The sequence below is a fragment of the Equus przewalskii genome, chromosome 11, assembly GCF_037783145.1.
Source record: "Equus przewalskii isolate Varuska chromosome 11, EquPr2, whole genome shotgun sequence".
In the NCBI taxonomy this organism is placed as follows: domain Eukaryota; kingdom Metazoa; phylum Chordata; class Mammalia; order Perissodactyla; family Equidae; genus Equus; species Equus przewalskii.
In genome coordinates, this window is record NC_091841.1 from 18,895,213 (window position 1) to 18,908,311 (window position 13,099).

Below are 13,099 nucleotides of genomic sequence, written 5' to 3' on the forward strand. Positions count from 1 at the left end.
TAAGGGCCAAGTGGGCACCCAGCACTTGTGGCTCCACCCCCACAGGGATCCTCACTGGCCGCTGCGTGAACTACAGCTCTGTGCTCCGGACCTGTGAGATCCGGGGCTGGTGCCCCACCGAAGTGGACACAGTGGAAATGTAAGGACCTGAGCCAAACAGGAGGAGAGGGGACCTCACCCTGGCTCAGTTTTGCCCTGTGGGAGCCCTGCATCTCTGAGCTTGCAGGGTGTCTTGTGGGCATCCCCAGTAGTGTCCACTCTGGGGGCGGGGAAGTGGCCTCAGGATATCATCTTCTCTAGCCCACCTCACCAGCCACCCTCCTGTCCCTCTGACCCTCAGACCCAGAGAGGCCATGACCATGTGCCTGTGGGGAGACATCCACCAGGAAAGGTGGTCCCCCCTTGTCTCCCCTTCCTCTTCCCAAGAAGCTAAGTCCTCCTGTTCTCGCCCACAGGCCTGTCATGATGGAAGCTGAGAATTTCACTATTTTCATCAAGAACAGCATCCGTTTCCCTCTCTTCAACTTTGAAAAGTGAGTCCTAGCTTCTTCCCTAAAGCCAGCAGCAGGGCACCCGGCCCACCCTGCCACCTCCTGTCAGAGGAGTGGAGATGCCCGTCACCACGGTTCTCCCCACTTTCTCCCCATCTCCCCGCCTCCCTGGGGCTCCTACTCCCGATCTCCCTGCTGGCCTCCGGGGCCGTGTTCTCTTCCAGCTGCCCTGCCTGGGGGCTCAGAACCCACATGGGAGCTCTGTTTGGGGCAGGAGAGGGACAACTGAAACCTGGGCCTGGAACTCCAATACCTCCAAAGGTTGGGGCCCGAGGGCGCACCCCGTTTCTTTCCTCCCCACATCAAGCCCATGTGTGCGTGCCCCTTTCCTCTTAGTGAGTTCAGCCTCTCTTCCTTGTCTCCTTCATTCAACAACTCCGCTGTGGGTTTCAGGGGTGTGCAAACACAAAACCAGGCAGGACAGAGGTGCCAGGGGTAACCAGGCGTGACCTGGGCTAGGGGATATTAGACATGAACACACATAACCCTAATACGTGATAGGTGACTGGAGTAACAAGAAAGATGCAGGGACAGAGGCAAGGGAGGCAGTGAGAGTCCAAGAGATCAGGACTCAGATCCCCGTGCCTGGGCCTGGAGGGCCCTGAGGCTCGGTAAGGCTAGAGAAAAATTGGTGCAGGACTGTCTTCACATTAACCCTGGGCCTTCACCTCTCTCCTCTTCTCCTCCCCAGGGGTAACCTGCTTCCCAACCTGACGGCCGCCGACATAAAGACATGCCGCTTCCACCCTGACAAGTCCCCTTTCTGCCCCATCTTGCGGGTGGGGGATGTGGTCAAGTTTGCGGGGCAGGATTTTGCCAAACTGGCCAGCACGGTGAGGACGTGGCCACTGTCCACGACCCCAGCCCGGGAACTCCCTCATTCCCCGACTTGGGGGCCCTGTGGCAAGCAGCGGGGCGCTGGGGAAGAGGAGCGGGAGTGAGACAGCGCCACCTCGTGGAAGCATCCGGGCCTACAGCTGGCTGTGTGCTGAAGCCCTTTTTATGCAGCCCCGCCCTGAGGGTCTTGTCTCCCTCACCCTTCCCCACAAGCCTCAGTCTCCCATTCCCATCTTCCCACCTCAGCTGCAGGCAGAGGCCTTAGGTCTCTGAAAAGGCCCACACAATGGGAAAGTGGATCTTTGGCCACTTTCTCTGTCCTGTGTTGGCTAAGGGCCTCAAGTCAACAAAAGCAGGATTTAGAGGCTCGAGGGTCCTCAGCCCTAGCTGTAGTACTTCTTCACCAAGCAACATGTGACAAACCACTTTTCTTTCTCCTTCCCTCCGTCCTCCACCTAGGGAATGGAAAGAAATCACTTGTCTGTTTGTCACGAAGCTCCCCAGCCCCCAGCCCCCACCCTGGCCGAGGACAGGGAGGCGGAGGGCTGTGGAGAGCTCACACGCGGCCCCTTTCTCCAGGGTGGAGTTCTGGGCATTAAGATTGGCTGGGTGTGCGACTTGGACAAGGCCTGGGACCAGTGCATCCCCAAGTACTCCTTCACCCGCCTCGACGGCGTTTCTGAGAAGAGCAGCATCTCCCCAGGCTACAATTTCAGGTAATCCCCTGTCTCCTGGAACATCAGGAGAAGGCAGCAAGGGCTGTGGTACAGAGCTGCATCTCCAGCAGCAACACATGTACTGGGAAGAAAGGGTCCCACATTCCCCCATCAGGTTTCTGCTCAAACTTAGGAAGGACTTTCCAACAGCGAGCCACTCAGAGACAGATAGACTGTCCTGTGAGATAACGGCTGCCCATCACTGGGAGGGACCATGCTGAGGATTCATGCTCCTGGCTGCCAGTTAGACCACATGCCCAAGGTCTCCTGCAATGCTGGGTTCTGTGATTTGGAGCCCATCTTAGCTCTGGCTCTGAAGCTATGACGTGGCTGTGTAACTCCCAGGTAGCCCCATTCCTTCTCCTGGACCTGAATTTTCTAAGGTTGCTCACTCTGCAAAGCAAGGGCAATGGCTGGTGTCATTTTACACGATGGAAGTTTTGTATTTCTGTCCATAACCAGGAAATTTCATCTGAGGCACAAAGAACTGTTACAGTGGCCAATAGTTCTTCAGTGCCTTCCCAAGCAAGAACAAGAACTCGAACCAGTCTTTAAATGTTATCTAATTTATATTCCCAATTTATATTTCCCAATTATGCCTTGAGATATAAGGGATCTCACCCCACCCCTCATTTTGAAGAAAGGGAAAAAGAAGAACCCTGGGGAACTAGCCTGGTGGTGTAGTGGTTAAGTTCATGCTCTCCACTTTAGCAGCCCAGAGTTTGCAGGTTTAGATCCTGGGCAAGGACTTACATACTGCTTGTCAAGCCATGCTGTGGTGGCGTCCCACATACAAAATAGAGGAAGATTGGCATAGATGTTAGTTCAGGGACAATTTTCCTCAAACAAAAAGAGGAAGATTGGCAACAGATGTTAGCTCAGGGCCAATCTTCCTCACCAAAAAAAAAGAGAGAGAGAGAACCCCGGGGATAAACTGTTTGGAACCAGCTGTAGGCCCCTGAATAAGCCTTGACCTTCTCTCACCCTAACTTTCCCATCTGTCAAATGGTGATAGTATCCTTATTGTCTTGAGGATCCTGTTAGCTAATGTGTGAAAAGCTTCACCTGTATGGGGGGTTTTCTGCTTAATTTTTGAAGATCCTGATGTTTCTGGCAGGGCCCTGATTAAGTACACACTATTACCCACTAAACAGGCTAAATAGGCCATGATCAGGAAGAAAAATACATACAATAACGTATTTAAGCTATATGTTCAAAGAATTACTACTCCAATTTCCTTTGTTGTAGTGGTATTTTCCAATATAATGTCATACGTAAGCCAAAAAAAATTATCCACCTTTTTTTACCTTTATTTGTAGTTTCAAAAAGTAATTATGCGCCCAGTAAGCTTTATATTTAATAGTTAAAACATACATGTATATGTTCTGGAAAGAAGAATTTTTTCAAATTGAAAATGCTTTCATAATCAACTCCAAACTTTAAAAAAAAACCATAGGAAACAACACATATTTTAAAGTAGGTTAAAAATACTGTTTGGCTCCCCGGCAGAAATTGGCGTATTTATTCAGTCGGTACATCACACTGAGATCAATACAAAGGATATCTGTATGGTGGCTTAAAATAGTAACATATTAATAAAATGCTTATGATCCAAAATGCAAGTTTTCATCTCTGTAACTTCCCTCTGGCCATTGGGAATTCTTCAGCCCTCCAAATAACTCATTTGGCTGGAGGGTTTGTGAAGAATCTAACTATTATGAAGACCCTGACTATTGGTGTCACACAGCTTTAGAACAATGTCTTTTGTTTAAAGAGGAATCGGTTTGGAGTCCTTCAGCTCCAGTTTTATTGGGCGGTGGTGCCCTCCCTGCCTCCCCACCCAGGCAAGTAGGACACAAGATGGACCTACTCCTGAGTAAGCATGGATTGTATTTGGAGAGTCAGATCAGAGGATCTCTAAGGACCCTGCGAGTGTAATTCCCAGGGGCCTAAAGGAAACTGTCTGAGAGGTGTGGGCCCCAGGTAACTGACCGCCTCACCAAAGACCTCCAAGCCAGAGTATGAAGGGGAAAAGCTGCTCAGTTCGACCTTCGTGGTTTCCAGAGGGCCCGAGGAATAGTACTGGCATGGGGGAATGTAAGACAGCCATGCCAAGCAGAGGGCTGTGCTCAAGCTCCCTCAAGTACCTCCCTTGGGTGCCCACTCACCACCCTCATGGTGCCTTCAAGCTACTAGCACCACACAGACACCCACGGCTTAGCTAAGAGCCCAGGTTGGGGAGGCTACAGGCCACTTTTCTGAATCCTCGGTTCAGCCAGGTTCAGCACAGGCCACAGGGTGGTTCCTATGATACAGTAAAATGTATGCTGCTCTTTAGAACCCCACAAAGCTCCTTATTAGTGGGCCACCCTGTGTGCAAAGTGTCTCGTGTGCTTTGGCTTATTGCTCCTCATTCATCCTGCAAGGGAGGTGCTACAATCTTGCCACTTTACAGGTGAGAAAACCAAGGCTTGCAGAGTTAAGTTGGTTTCCCAAGATCACAGAGCCAGTAAGCGTGTTACTGAACAAGGGCTTCATCTGCTCGCTGCAAGATAAAAGGCTAAGCAGGAGGTGGTAGAGAAAGAACTTTAATAAGCGATAAACCAGCAAATTGGAAGATGGTGGACATCGTCCTAAAAAAACCATCTTAAAGGGGAACTGATTTGGAAATGACTTATTTAAGACAAACGTTGTTGGGGAGGGGGCTCAGAAATGTCAGGTGATGGATGACCACAGAATGTTGGGTGGCTCTCCGTAGCAGATCTGCTGAATGAGACATTCCTGAGGAATCTAAGAAAACCTCAGTTACTTCCTTATCTTCAGCGGAAGGAATAGTTTGGACAGAGGACGTAAATTTTCTGCTAACCAGTTATTCTTTCTCCTGGTTACAGATTGGCTTGCCTACGTGAGGTTCTAAGCATTTTTCTAAAGCACGTGGTTGCACACTGGGGAGGGGGAGCATATGGCCCTGGGGGCTGAAGTTCTAAGAGTCCTCTGCACAGGGGCGACTGTCTTTCATATTTCTTCATGGGGGGCGTGTGCAAACTCGGGCGGATTCTATGTGTTGCATGCGGTGGATTTTTAGTCTGTGACATCTGAAGTTTACAATCAGTCACTGTAGCTTCTCAGTGCTCCTGTGTGATGCTTAGTCAGGTGAGGGGCTGTCCCAAGTTGCTCTCTTATCAGTGGTCCTCTTGCTTTTCTGCAAAGCAAGCTCAGAAACTTTGGTTACTTTGTTTCCCATGTTAACCTGTGGGTACAGGCACAGCTTCATCCTAATCCAGGAAAACTTTAACTCCTTCGTCCTTGGTTTCAAGGGTGGGAGCCTGGATGCAAACATATTTTCTTGGATGATGTCCACCCCAACCAGAAAGGCTAGGGACATTCACGTTTGTTCATCATCAGAAAAACATGCCTGTGTGGTTGTTACTCTCATCCCCACTTGAGAACAAAGATTCTGAGGTCCAGGGAAGCTAAAAGACTAGCAGCTGCTGGAGGCACAATTCATAGCCTGGCCTTTTGTCTCCCAAACAAACTCATTGGCCGCTCCCTCTCCAACAGAGGCCAGAATTTTCAACATCCTACTGTTGCTGTGTGTTCCAGAGGGAATGGAATCATTCAGCCAAGATTCAGCCTTGTTTTAATCTGCAAACTCAGACATCCAGAGGCAGCTAGAGATTTGTATTTCCATCACTAATTACTTCTGCAGCTTCTTTCCAATTCCCCCCGCCCCCCCGCTTTTTGCACCTCCTTGCCTGCAGAAACAGAGATTTAGAGAATTTATAGCTGTTGAAAACCCCTTGGAGACGCTTAGACTGAGGCAGTCATTTTATAGATGAGGAAGTGGAACCTCCAAAGGGAGAAGTGACTTGCCCAAAGCCGTGGGTGCATCTTAGAGTAGCGTTAGAGGTCTATTCAAGGGGCTGCTTCACCAGATGGCCTGTCCATCATCAGATGGCCTCCAGTTATTGGAAATGTGACTTCATATTGAGCCAAAATGCATCTCCCTTCAACTCCCACCCAAAGGACCTAGTGCTGTCCATCTAAACTAATCTTTATTTGTGTGACCTCCTGAGGGATTCCATCTGTCCCCACCTGAAATTTGGTAGAAAGATTTTATTTTTACTCCTAGGTCTGTTCTGCATGGCTAAAGACTCTAGGGGCCACTTTAACTTTGTATTTTTATGAAGCCTCTTTCCAAGTACCTTGAGAGTGTGCTGTTGGTGGGTTCATTCAGATTAGTAGTGGACAAAGTGCAGCATTTCAAAACAAAGAACTGGTGAGAGTTGCCAATTCGGTGGCGAGCAGGTGACAGGCACGCCAGCAGCAGGGTTCCTGCAAGGGCCTGGCTCCTGTATCACAGGTGGACCCTCAGCTCGCAGAGGGGGATTGAACCAGAGTGCTACATTCCCCGAAGTGCTGGGAGCAGGCGATGCCGTGTCTGAGTCCTGAGTGTGAGTTTGCCAGTGAGCGGGTGTGTTTGTGGATGAATGTATGTGAGTGAGTGTGCAAGTATAAGTGTGTCTATGAGTGATCATGAGTGAATGTGTGTGTCAGTTGTGTGCGTAAGCGAGTGTGTGTGTGTGTCAGTCAACGTACGTGTGTATGTGAGTGTAGAGGCAGAGATGGTACAAAGAAAAATTAAAAATAGTGTATCAGTCAGGGTCCCAGCAGGAAACAGATGGCACATGCAAATTGGGTAATTTGAGGAGAGTTTAATAAAGGGGCTGTTTCAAAGGTGTGAGCAGGGTGTAGGGAAAACGCAAAGGAGAATGCAGTGCCTGGGGCCAGTCGGGGACATTGGTGACTGCCCAGGTCTGAAGGGGCCAGGGCAGGAAGCAGCTACTGGAACCCAGAGACAGAGAGCTGTGAGGAGGGGCAGGCTGACAGGAGCTGTGACCCAGCCGGGCCCCACCAGAAGCCCAAGCCCAGCAGCCAGCAGAGCAGCCAGGGCAGGGCAGGGAAGGAGGAGCGTGGATCAGAGGAGGTGTCCAGTACAAGTCCTCACAACGCTCACCTGTGAAATCACAGCCTTTCGTCAACTTTTGGAGATCTTTATGCCCCCTTATGCCCCTGAGGAAAGCATGGACCATTGACTGCCCAAGAAAAATGCACGTCTTCATAGACATGAGCAATTTTGCAGGCAATTTCTTTTTTAAAGGATACTTTATTTCTATAAATAAGATATAAATACATCCTCAGAGTAATAAACCCAAGCAAAACAGATACATACAGCGTAATGGCCTGGAAACCCCTGCACTCCTCCAGTCCTGCTCCCCCTGCAGGAAGTTAACATCCTGGGTGGTTCAGTGAGTTTCCTTCCAGTCTTTTTTCTCTGCATTGATATCTATGTGGCATAAAATTCTGAGACTCTGAAGACCTTTACAAACCTATCCCTGGACCTCAGATTAAGAGCTCCTAGAGTGAAGTTTGCAAAGCCTTTTCACACCTATTTTTGACAAGATTCACAGCTCGCTGCCCTCCCCCATGGAAGGATCGGACAGATTTTGAGATTTGCCCAAGATTACACAGCCTAATAAGGAGGTGCATCAGGACTCAAACCCAGGAAACTGATCTATAGCCATTGGTTCCGTCACACCCTCCACCACCACATTGCTTGCAAAAAAGAAAAAGCAGCTGTAGGAGATACACCTGGTAGTGATTGCTGGAGTGATGGGAAAGAAGCAAAACGGTGCATTTAGCAATGTCTGCTTTCTTGTTTCTCCTCCGAGCATTCCTAAGACAGCTTTGCTACTAAAAGGCAACACAATTTTGGATTTCCTCTCTGGGTGTCTGGGACAAAAAACACTTGTTCAGCTGCTAGATGTTCCTCATGCCGTAGGTGTTTCTAGTGATCGTTCTGTGTTGGAAATGTACCCACAGCAGCTTTCATGAATCTCTGAAATTTGGCGCCTGCTCAGCTTCCATGCTGAAACGTGCAGATCAGCAAGATCTTAGGCCAATTCACAGAGATGGAATCGAAGTGCGCCCTTGGCTTCCATCATGCTTTTTGCAATCTGGATTTTTCTCTTTCTAAAAGCCATAGAATATGTGTTAAAAGCAGCCATTTCCATCATTTCGACAGAAACACTTGAAGGCTCTCTTCGATGGGGGGTATTTGCTTGAATTCTCCATGATACATTTTGCTCTTTACTTTCCTTAGGTTACAGTGGGAGGTGAGGCAGTTAGAGCGACCCTGAATTTAAACAGGCCTTTGTAATTTTCATGTCTATCTTATCCTCACAGCAACCAACGTTGTTGGTAGAAAATATCGGCTAACACTCATTAAGCACTTACCAGTGAGCCAGGGACATAGCTAGTGCTCTTTGTGGATTATCTCATCGACTCGGACGAGGGAGAATGTTATAGCTGAAAATCTGAGGCTCAGAGGTGTCATTTATCTGCCTAAGGCAACACAGCAAATAGCACTGGAGCTAGAATCCAAACCCTGGCAGCCTGACTCCAGAGCCTGTGCTGGCAGCCACAAGTATCCTGGTAGGACCGATGTGGTTACCCCCGTTTTACAGATGAGGAAACTGAGGCTAAAAAGATTACCCCCAGGAGAAGACAGCTAGTAACCTGGCTCCCACATACATCTTCTAGCTGTGTCCATTGGTCTTTCCCAGCCTGATTAATGATAAATTAATAGTAATACATTTTTAAAAAATCAACAACAAACCATTTTTTAAATACCTGCCTTTGAAGTTGATTAGGTTCCTAGAAGATGAGTAAATAAATATGGCTTGGGGGCCGTCTCTCAGGGGAGGAGCCCAGCCTGCTCGAAGGATGCTGCCCCACCCCTATGCCGTGAGTCGCCAGGAGATATTTTCCTGTCAGTATAAAATCAACTGCTAAAGTATATTTCGGCTGGCAGAAGTCCTTCCTGCTAGGCAAAAGCTTTGCTGAGAACGCCACCTCCTTCACTTAGAAACCCACATTCCAGGCCCAGGTTTTCCCTTGCAAGTCCAAGTCCAACCCGGATCCCGCAAGTTTGTAGCTGTTTTTCCTGCTGCTGTCACAGTGTCCCTGCTTTAGGAAGGAATTGCCACCACTCTACGGGATCATCTCTAAACAGATGTCTGAGCGCTTCCAAGGGGTTTGTACATCGTGATACAAACCCTCTCCATTCAGCAAACGTTTATTGACTGCCAACTGCTGCAAATGTCAGCTCAGTGCAGGGAAGCGCTTGCGAGGGAGGGAACCGTCCAAAGCTGAGGTTGGGCCGCTCCTCCAGGTAGTGAGTCCCCTCTCACTGCGGGTGTTCAGGAAGCGGCGGGAAACCCTCTGTGATGAATGTGGGGAGAGCTTTGAAGGTCTCTTCCAACTTCCAGGTTACATCACGTGCTGGGCTTTGGGGCTGATACAGAGGGGAACAAGAGGAGTTCCTACGATCAAGGAACTTTTAATCTAGTGGAAATAGTAAACCTGAACCCAAATAACAAACATGTTTATACAAAAAAAAAATATTTGGCAGGGCCAGCCCGGTGGCACAGTGGTTAAGTTCATATGCTCCGCTTCATGGGGCCTGGTGTTGGCTGGTTCGGATCCAGGGCACAGACCTAGTATCGCTCATCAAGCCACATGGTGGCAGCATCCCACATAAAATAGAGGAAGATTGGCACAGATATTAGCTCAGCGACAACCTTCCTCAAGCAAAAAGGGGAAGATTGGCAACAGATGCTAGCTCAGGGCCAATCTTCTTCACACACACACACAAAAGTTTGGTGCTGAGGCAAGGCAGGAATAATTAAGATGAGGCAGAGGTGAAGCAAAGAGGGCCCAGGCTGTGGGTCAGGAGACCTGCAGGCTGTGCTTCAGGCCTTGTCACAAATGCTCAGTGTGATTTTGAGCAAGTCTTATCCCCTCTGTGGGCCTCAGTTTCTTCCTGTGTAAAATGGGCTAGTTAAAGGTGATCATCTTTAGGGCCTCTTCAAGCTCTAAGAGTCTGAGTCAACGCACGTAGGTGTCTGGGGGAGGGCTTTGGAAACTCGGGCTGCTGAAGCAAGCACTATTATTTATAGACCTGTCACATCGGCATGTAGCTTCAACACTGCCCTGCAGAAGCACATCTGACAACTGATTTATTATGGTAATTGACGTTGGTACGTACTCATTCTTTATCTATTGCTGCTTGTGGCATGAGGAGCATGCACACGCACCCACACACACAGAAATGTCTCGGCCCTGTCTGGCCTCCGAATTGTTCCGTTTGGTCCTGTGTTGGAAGTGTCTTGTCTGGTCACAGAACAGGTGTGTCAGTGACGGTCCTGTTGGGAAAGCTCCCTCAGCTGGGGTTTGTGAAGAAACTCACAAACATGGAAGCTGAGATACTCAGGGCCTAACAAAGTAGAAAGCTGTGCCCACCTCTAGCCACACAGTCACAGCGGGAGGCATGAGAAACTGGGGGAGTGCTGGGGCCCCTGAGAGGAGCAGTAGTCACAGAGCGACACAGCCACAGGCCAGCGAGGCAGGGAAGCAGTGGGCAGAATACATACCCTACCTTTCTCCTTCCTGCCCTCTGGTCCCCCACCAGGGCATCACATTCCAAACCCCTCAAATACCAGAAGGGAAGGAGGGCAGGCATGCAGCCTGGAGAGGTCAGCCTGAGGGGGCCCAAGACCAGAGGCTGGGTCTCGGGGCAGTGGAGAGCAGTCAGCACCAGTAATCATCCCACATCCTTCAGATGTCTGGGCTCAGGTGGCCCTCCCAACGCTGACAGCGCCAGCTCTGCCCTCGTCCCCTTCCCCACCCCCACCCAGGTTTCCTGCCCCTCCCGGGCTCAGCGCCAGCCGGTGTCCTGGCTCTGTTCTCCCCTCCCATGTTTCTGGCCTCATCGCAGTCACAGCCATGCTGCGCTTTCCTCAACAGCTGAGGTGTTTTCACAGGCACCGGCTTCACAAGCTCCCTGCCCACTGAGGCTGCAGTGAACTCTCTTGCTGGCTCCTCCACAGGGAAGCAGCAGGCAGTTAGATTCCAGCAGCCTGAGTTCAGCTCCCAGCTGCGCCCCTTGCAGGCCGGTAGCCCAAGGACAGCTGCTATGCTTCTCTCCCGCCTGTGAAGTCTGGACGGTGTGGCCTGATGATCCATAGATGATGCTCCTTGAAAGCTCTGAGCCAGGTGCGGTGCTCAGCCTTCATGTCCTACAGCTCCCTGAATCCTCTCAATAAGCCCTCAGCACTTGTTAGTCTCTCCAGTTCACATTTGGGGAAACTGGGACACAGAGAGCTGAAGTAACGTGCCCCAAGTTCTATAAACTAATTCAAGTGGTAAAGCCAGAATTCAAGCCCGGGATTCTCTCATTTCAGAGCCCCTAAGCCACCAGCCACCCCACTGAGCTGTTGTCATGGGGCCTCAATGAAATATGGGTGCGGAAGCCTCTCACTAGCGTCAGCAGCAATAAACACTCCACATGTACGATGTCTCTACGCTTTTCCACATCTCCCCTCCACCAGGGCTGGTTCCCGCCAATACCACCTACTTTGCCACCCAGCTGGCTGCCAGATTGAAATGTTTTCTGTTTGGGAGAGAAACAGCCTGTTGTTACCCCTTTGTACTAGCTCCACCTGAAAAATCGGGAGAATTCGGAGAAGCTACAGTCAACAGGAGGAACCCTGGAGGCCAACGTTGCTCGACTCATGCTGTGAGATGTCAAGAATCTCAGAAATTCATTTGTTCTTCCAGCAAGCATTTACCCTACCCTCTGCTGCACGGGGCCCTCGGGCAGAGAGAGAAGGAGATCTGAATCATAGTCAGTAGTCCAAATTGTTAACTACAGTCTGCGTGGCAGGTACTGTCGTGGAGGCCAGGATCCCAGCGGAGACAGGAAAGGTGGCCCAGGGGGTGTATACAGCCTCAGTGCCGCACTGGTAAACCAGCTCTCTGGAAAAGAAGAAAACAAAACCCCGATTTGGGCGTTTGCTGATTTCCATGGTGTAAATACTCCACCATAGTCGATTTCAAGCTACAAGCATGATGTCCCTGAATGTGGAATTGGGAAGAGATGCACACAATTGGCTTTGCCAGCCAGGGCGAGGTGGACCACCCACTGCCATGACCCTCTGTCTCTGTCCTCCAGCCCCCGGTGCTCTTTCAGCTTCTGAAAAAACACCACGTGCTTTCCCATGAGAGGGCTTGCAGTTCCCTCAACCAGGAAAGCTGCCCCACCTTGGGCCTTCTTACCTTTCAACTCGCCATCCTTCAAGTCTCAGCTTTGCATCACTATCACACGAAGCCTTCCTTGGCCGGCCAGCCAGGGTCAAATGCCTTCGCTAGCTATGCTCTTAGAATGGTGCTCCACTCCTTCCCAGCCCTTATGTCTGATTTTAGCTATTTATGGGATTGTGTGATTAAATTATTATTTCTCTTCCCTCATGACAGCAGAGCTGGCCCAGGTATCAGGAGTGCCTAGCGCCAGTGCCTGGCATATCTGCTCTAAATGTCTGTTGAGTGTTGAAAGGATAAGAGGCCACTGAGCTGGGCTCTAATGGATGAATAGGAGTTTGCAAGGTGGAAAAGGGGAGGAGACGGGAACGGCATGAGCAAAGACACAGAAATCTATGTCTCTGAAATGTGGGCAGGAAATACAGGAAGGCAGGTGGTGTGGTGTGGCTGGTGCTTGAGGTGCCTGGCAGGGAGAAAACTTTGCAGATGAAGCTAGGAAGGTGGACCAGGCTAGGTTCGGAGGGGCCTTGTATTCCAGGCCGAGGTGTGGAATGCTGGTGTCACTCTCACCAACCCCATTTCCCAGAACCAGATGAAGTGGGAGAAATCAGGGCCCGGCGTGGTCTAGCTCAGCTTTTCCCCTTTTCAGATGAGGAGGCTGGTGGCCCTTCTTCTGACTTTTCATGGCCCTCCTATGCTTCCTGCTCTGCTCCCAGCCAATGACTCTGGGGGTCAAGACCCACCTTGCAAATGCAAAAGTGTCCCCCAGCTGGAAAACTGAAAAAAATTAGCCAGGACCTAACAAAAATCAAGCAATGAAAAGAACAGTCCAGA

General features: G+C 50.0%; 1 protein-coding gene across 1 annotated transcript in view; it reads left to right on the forward strand.

Moving 5' to 3' along the window:
• The window catches only part of P2RX3 (purinergic receptor P2X 3), a 33,212-nt gene that overhangs the window by 11,150 nt on the left and 8,963 nt on the right, over window positions 1-13,099 (forward strand). The window contains exons 5-8 of the mRNA XM_008537756.2: window positions 46-139; window positions 456-533; window positions 1,243-1,384; window positions 1,968-2,104. Coding sequence (XP_008535978.1) covers window positions 46-139; window positions 456-533; window positions 1,243-1,384; window positions 1,968-2,104 — 451 coding nt within the window. The remainder of the gene's footprint in view (window positions 1-45; window positions 140-455; window positions 534-1,242; window positions 1,385-1,967; window positions 2,105-13,099) is intronic.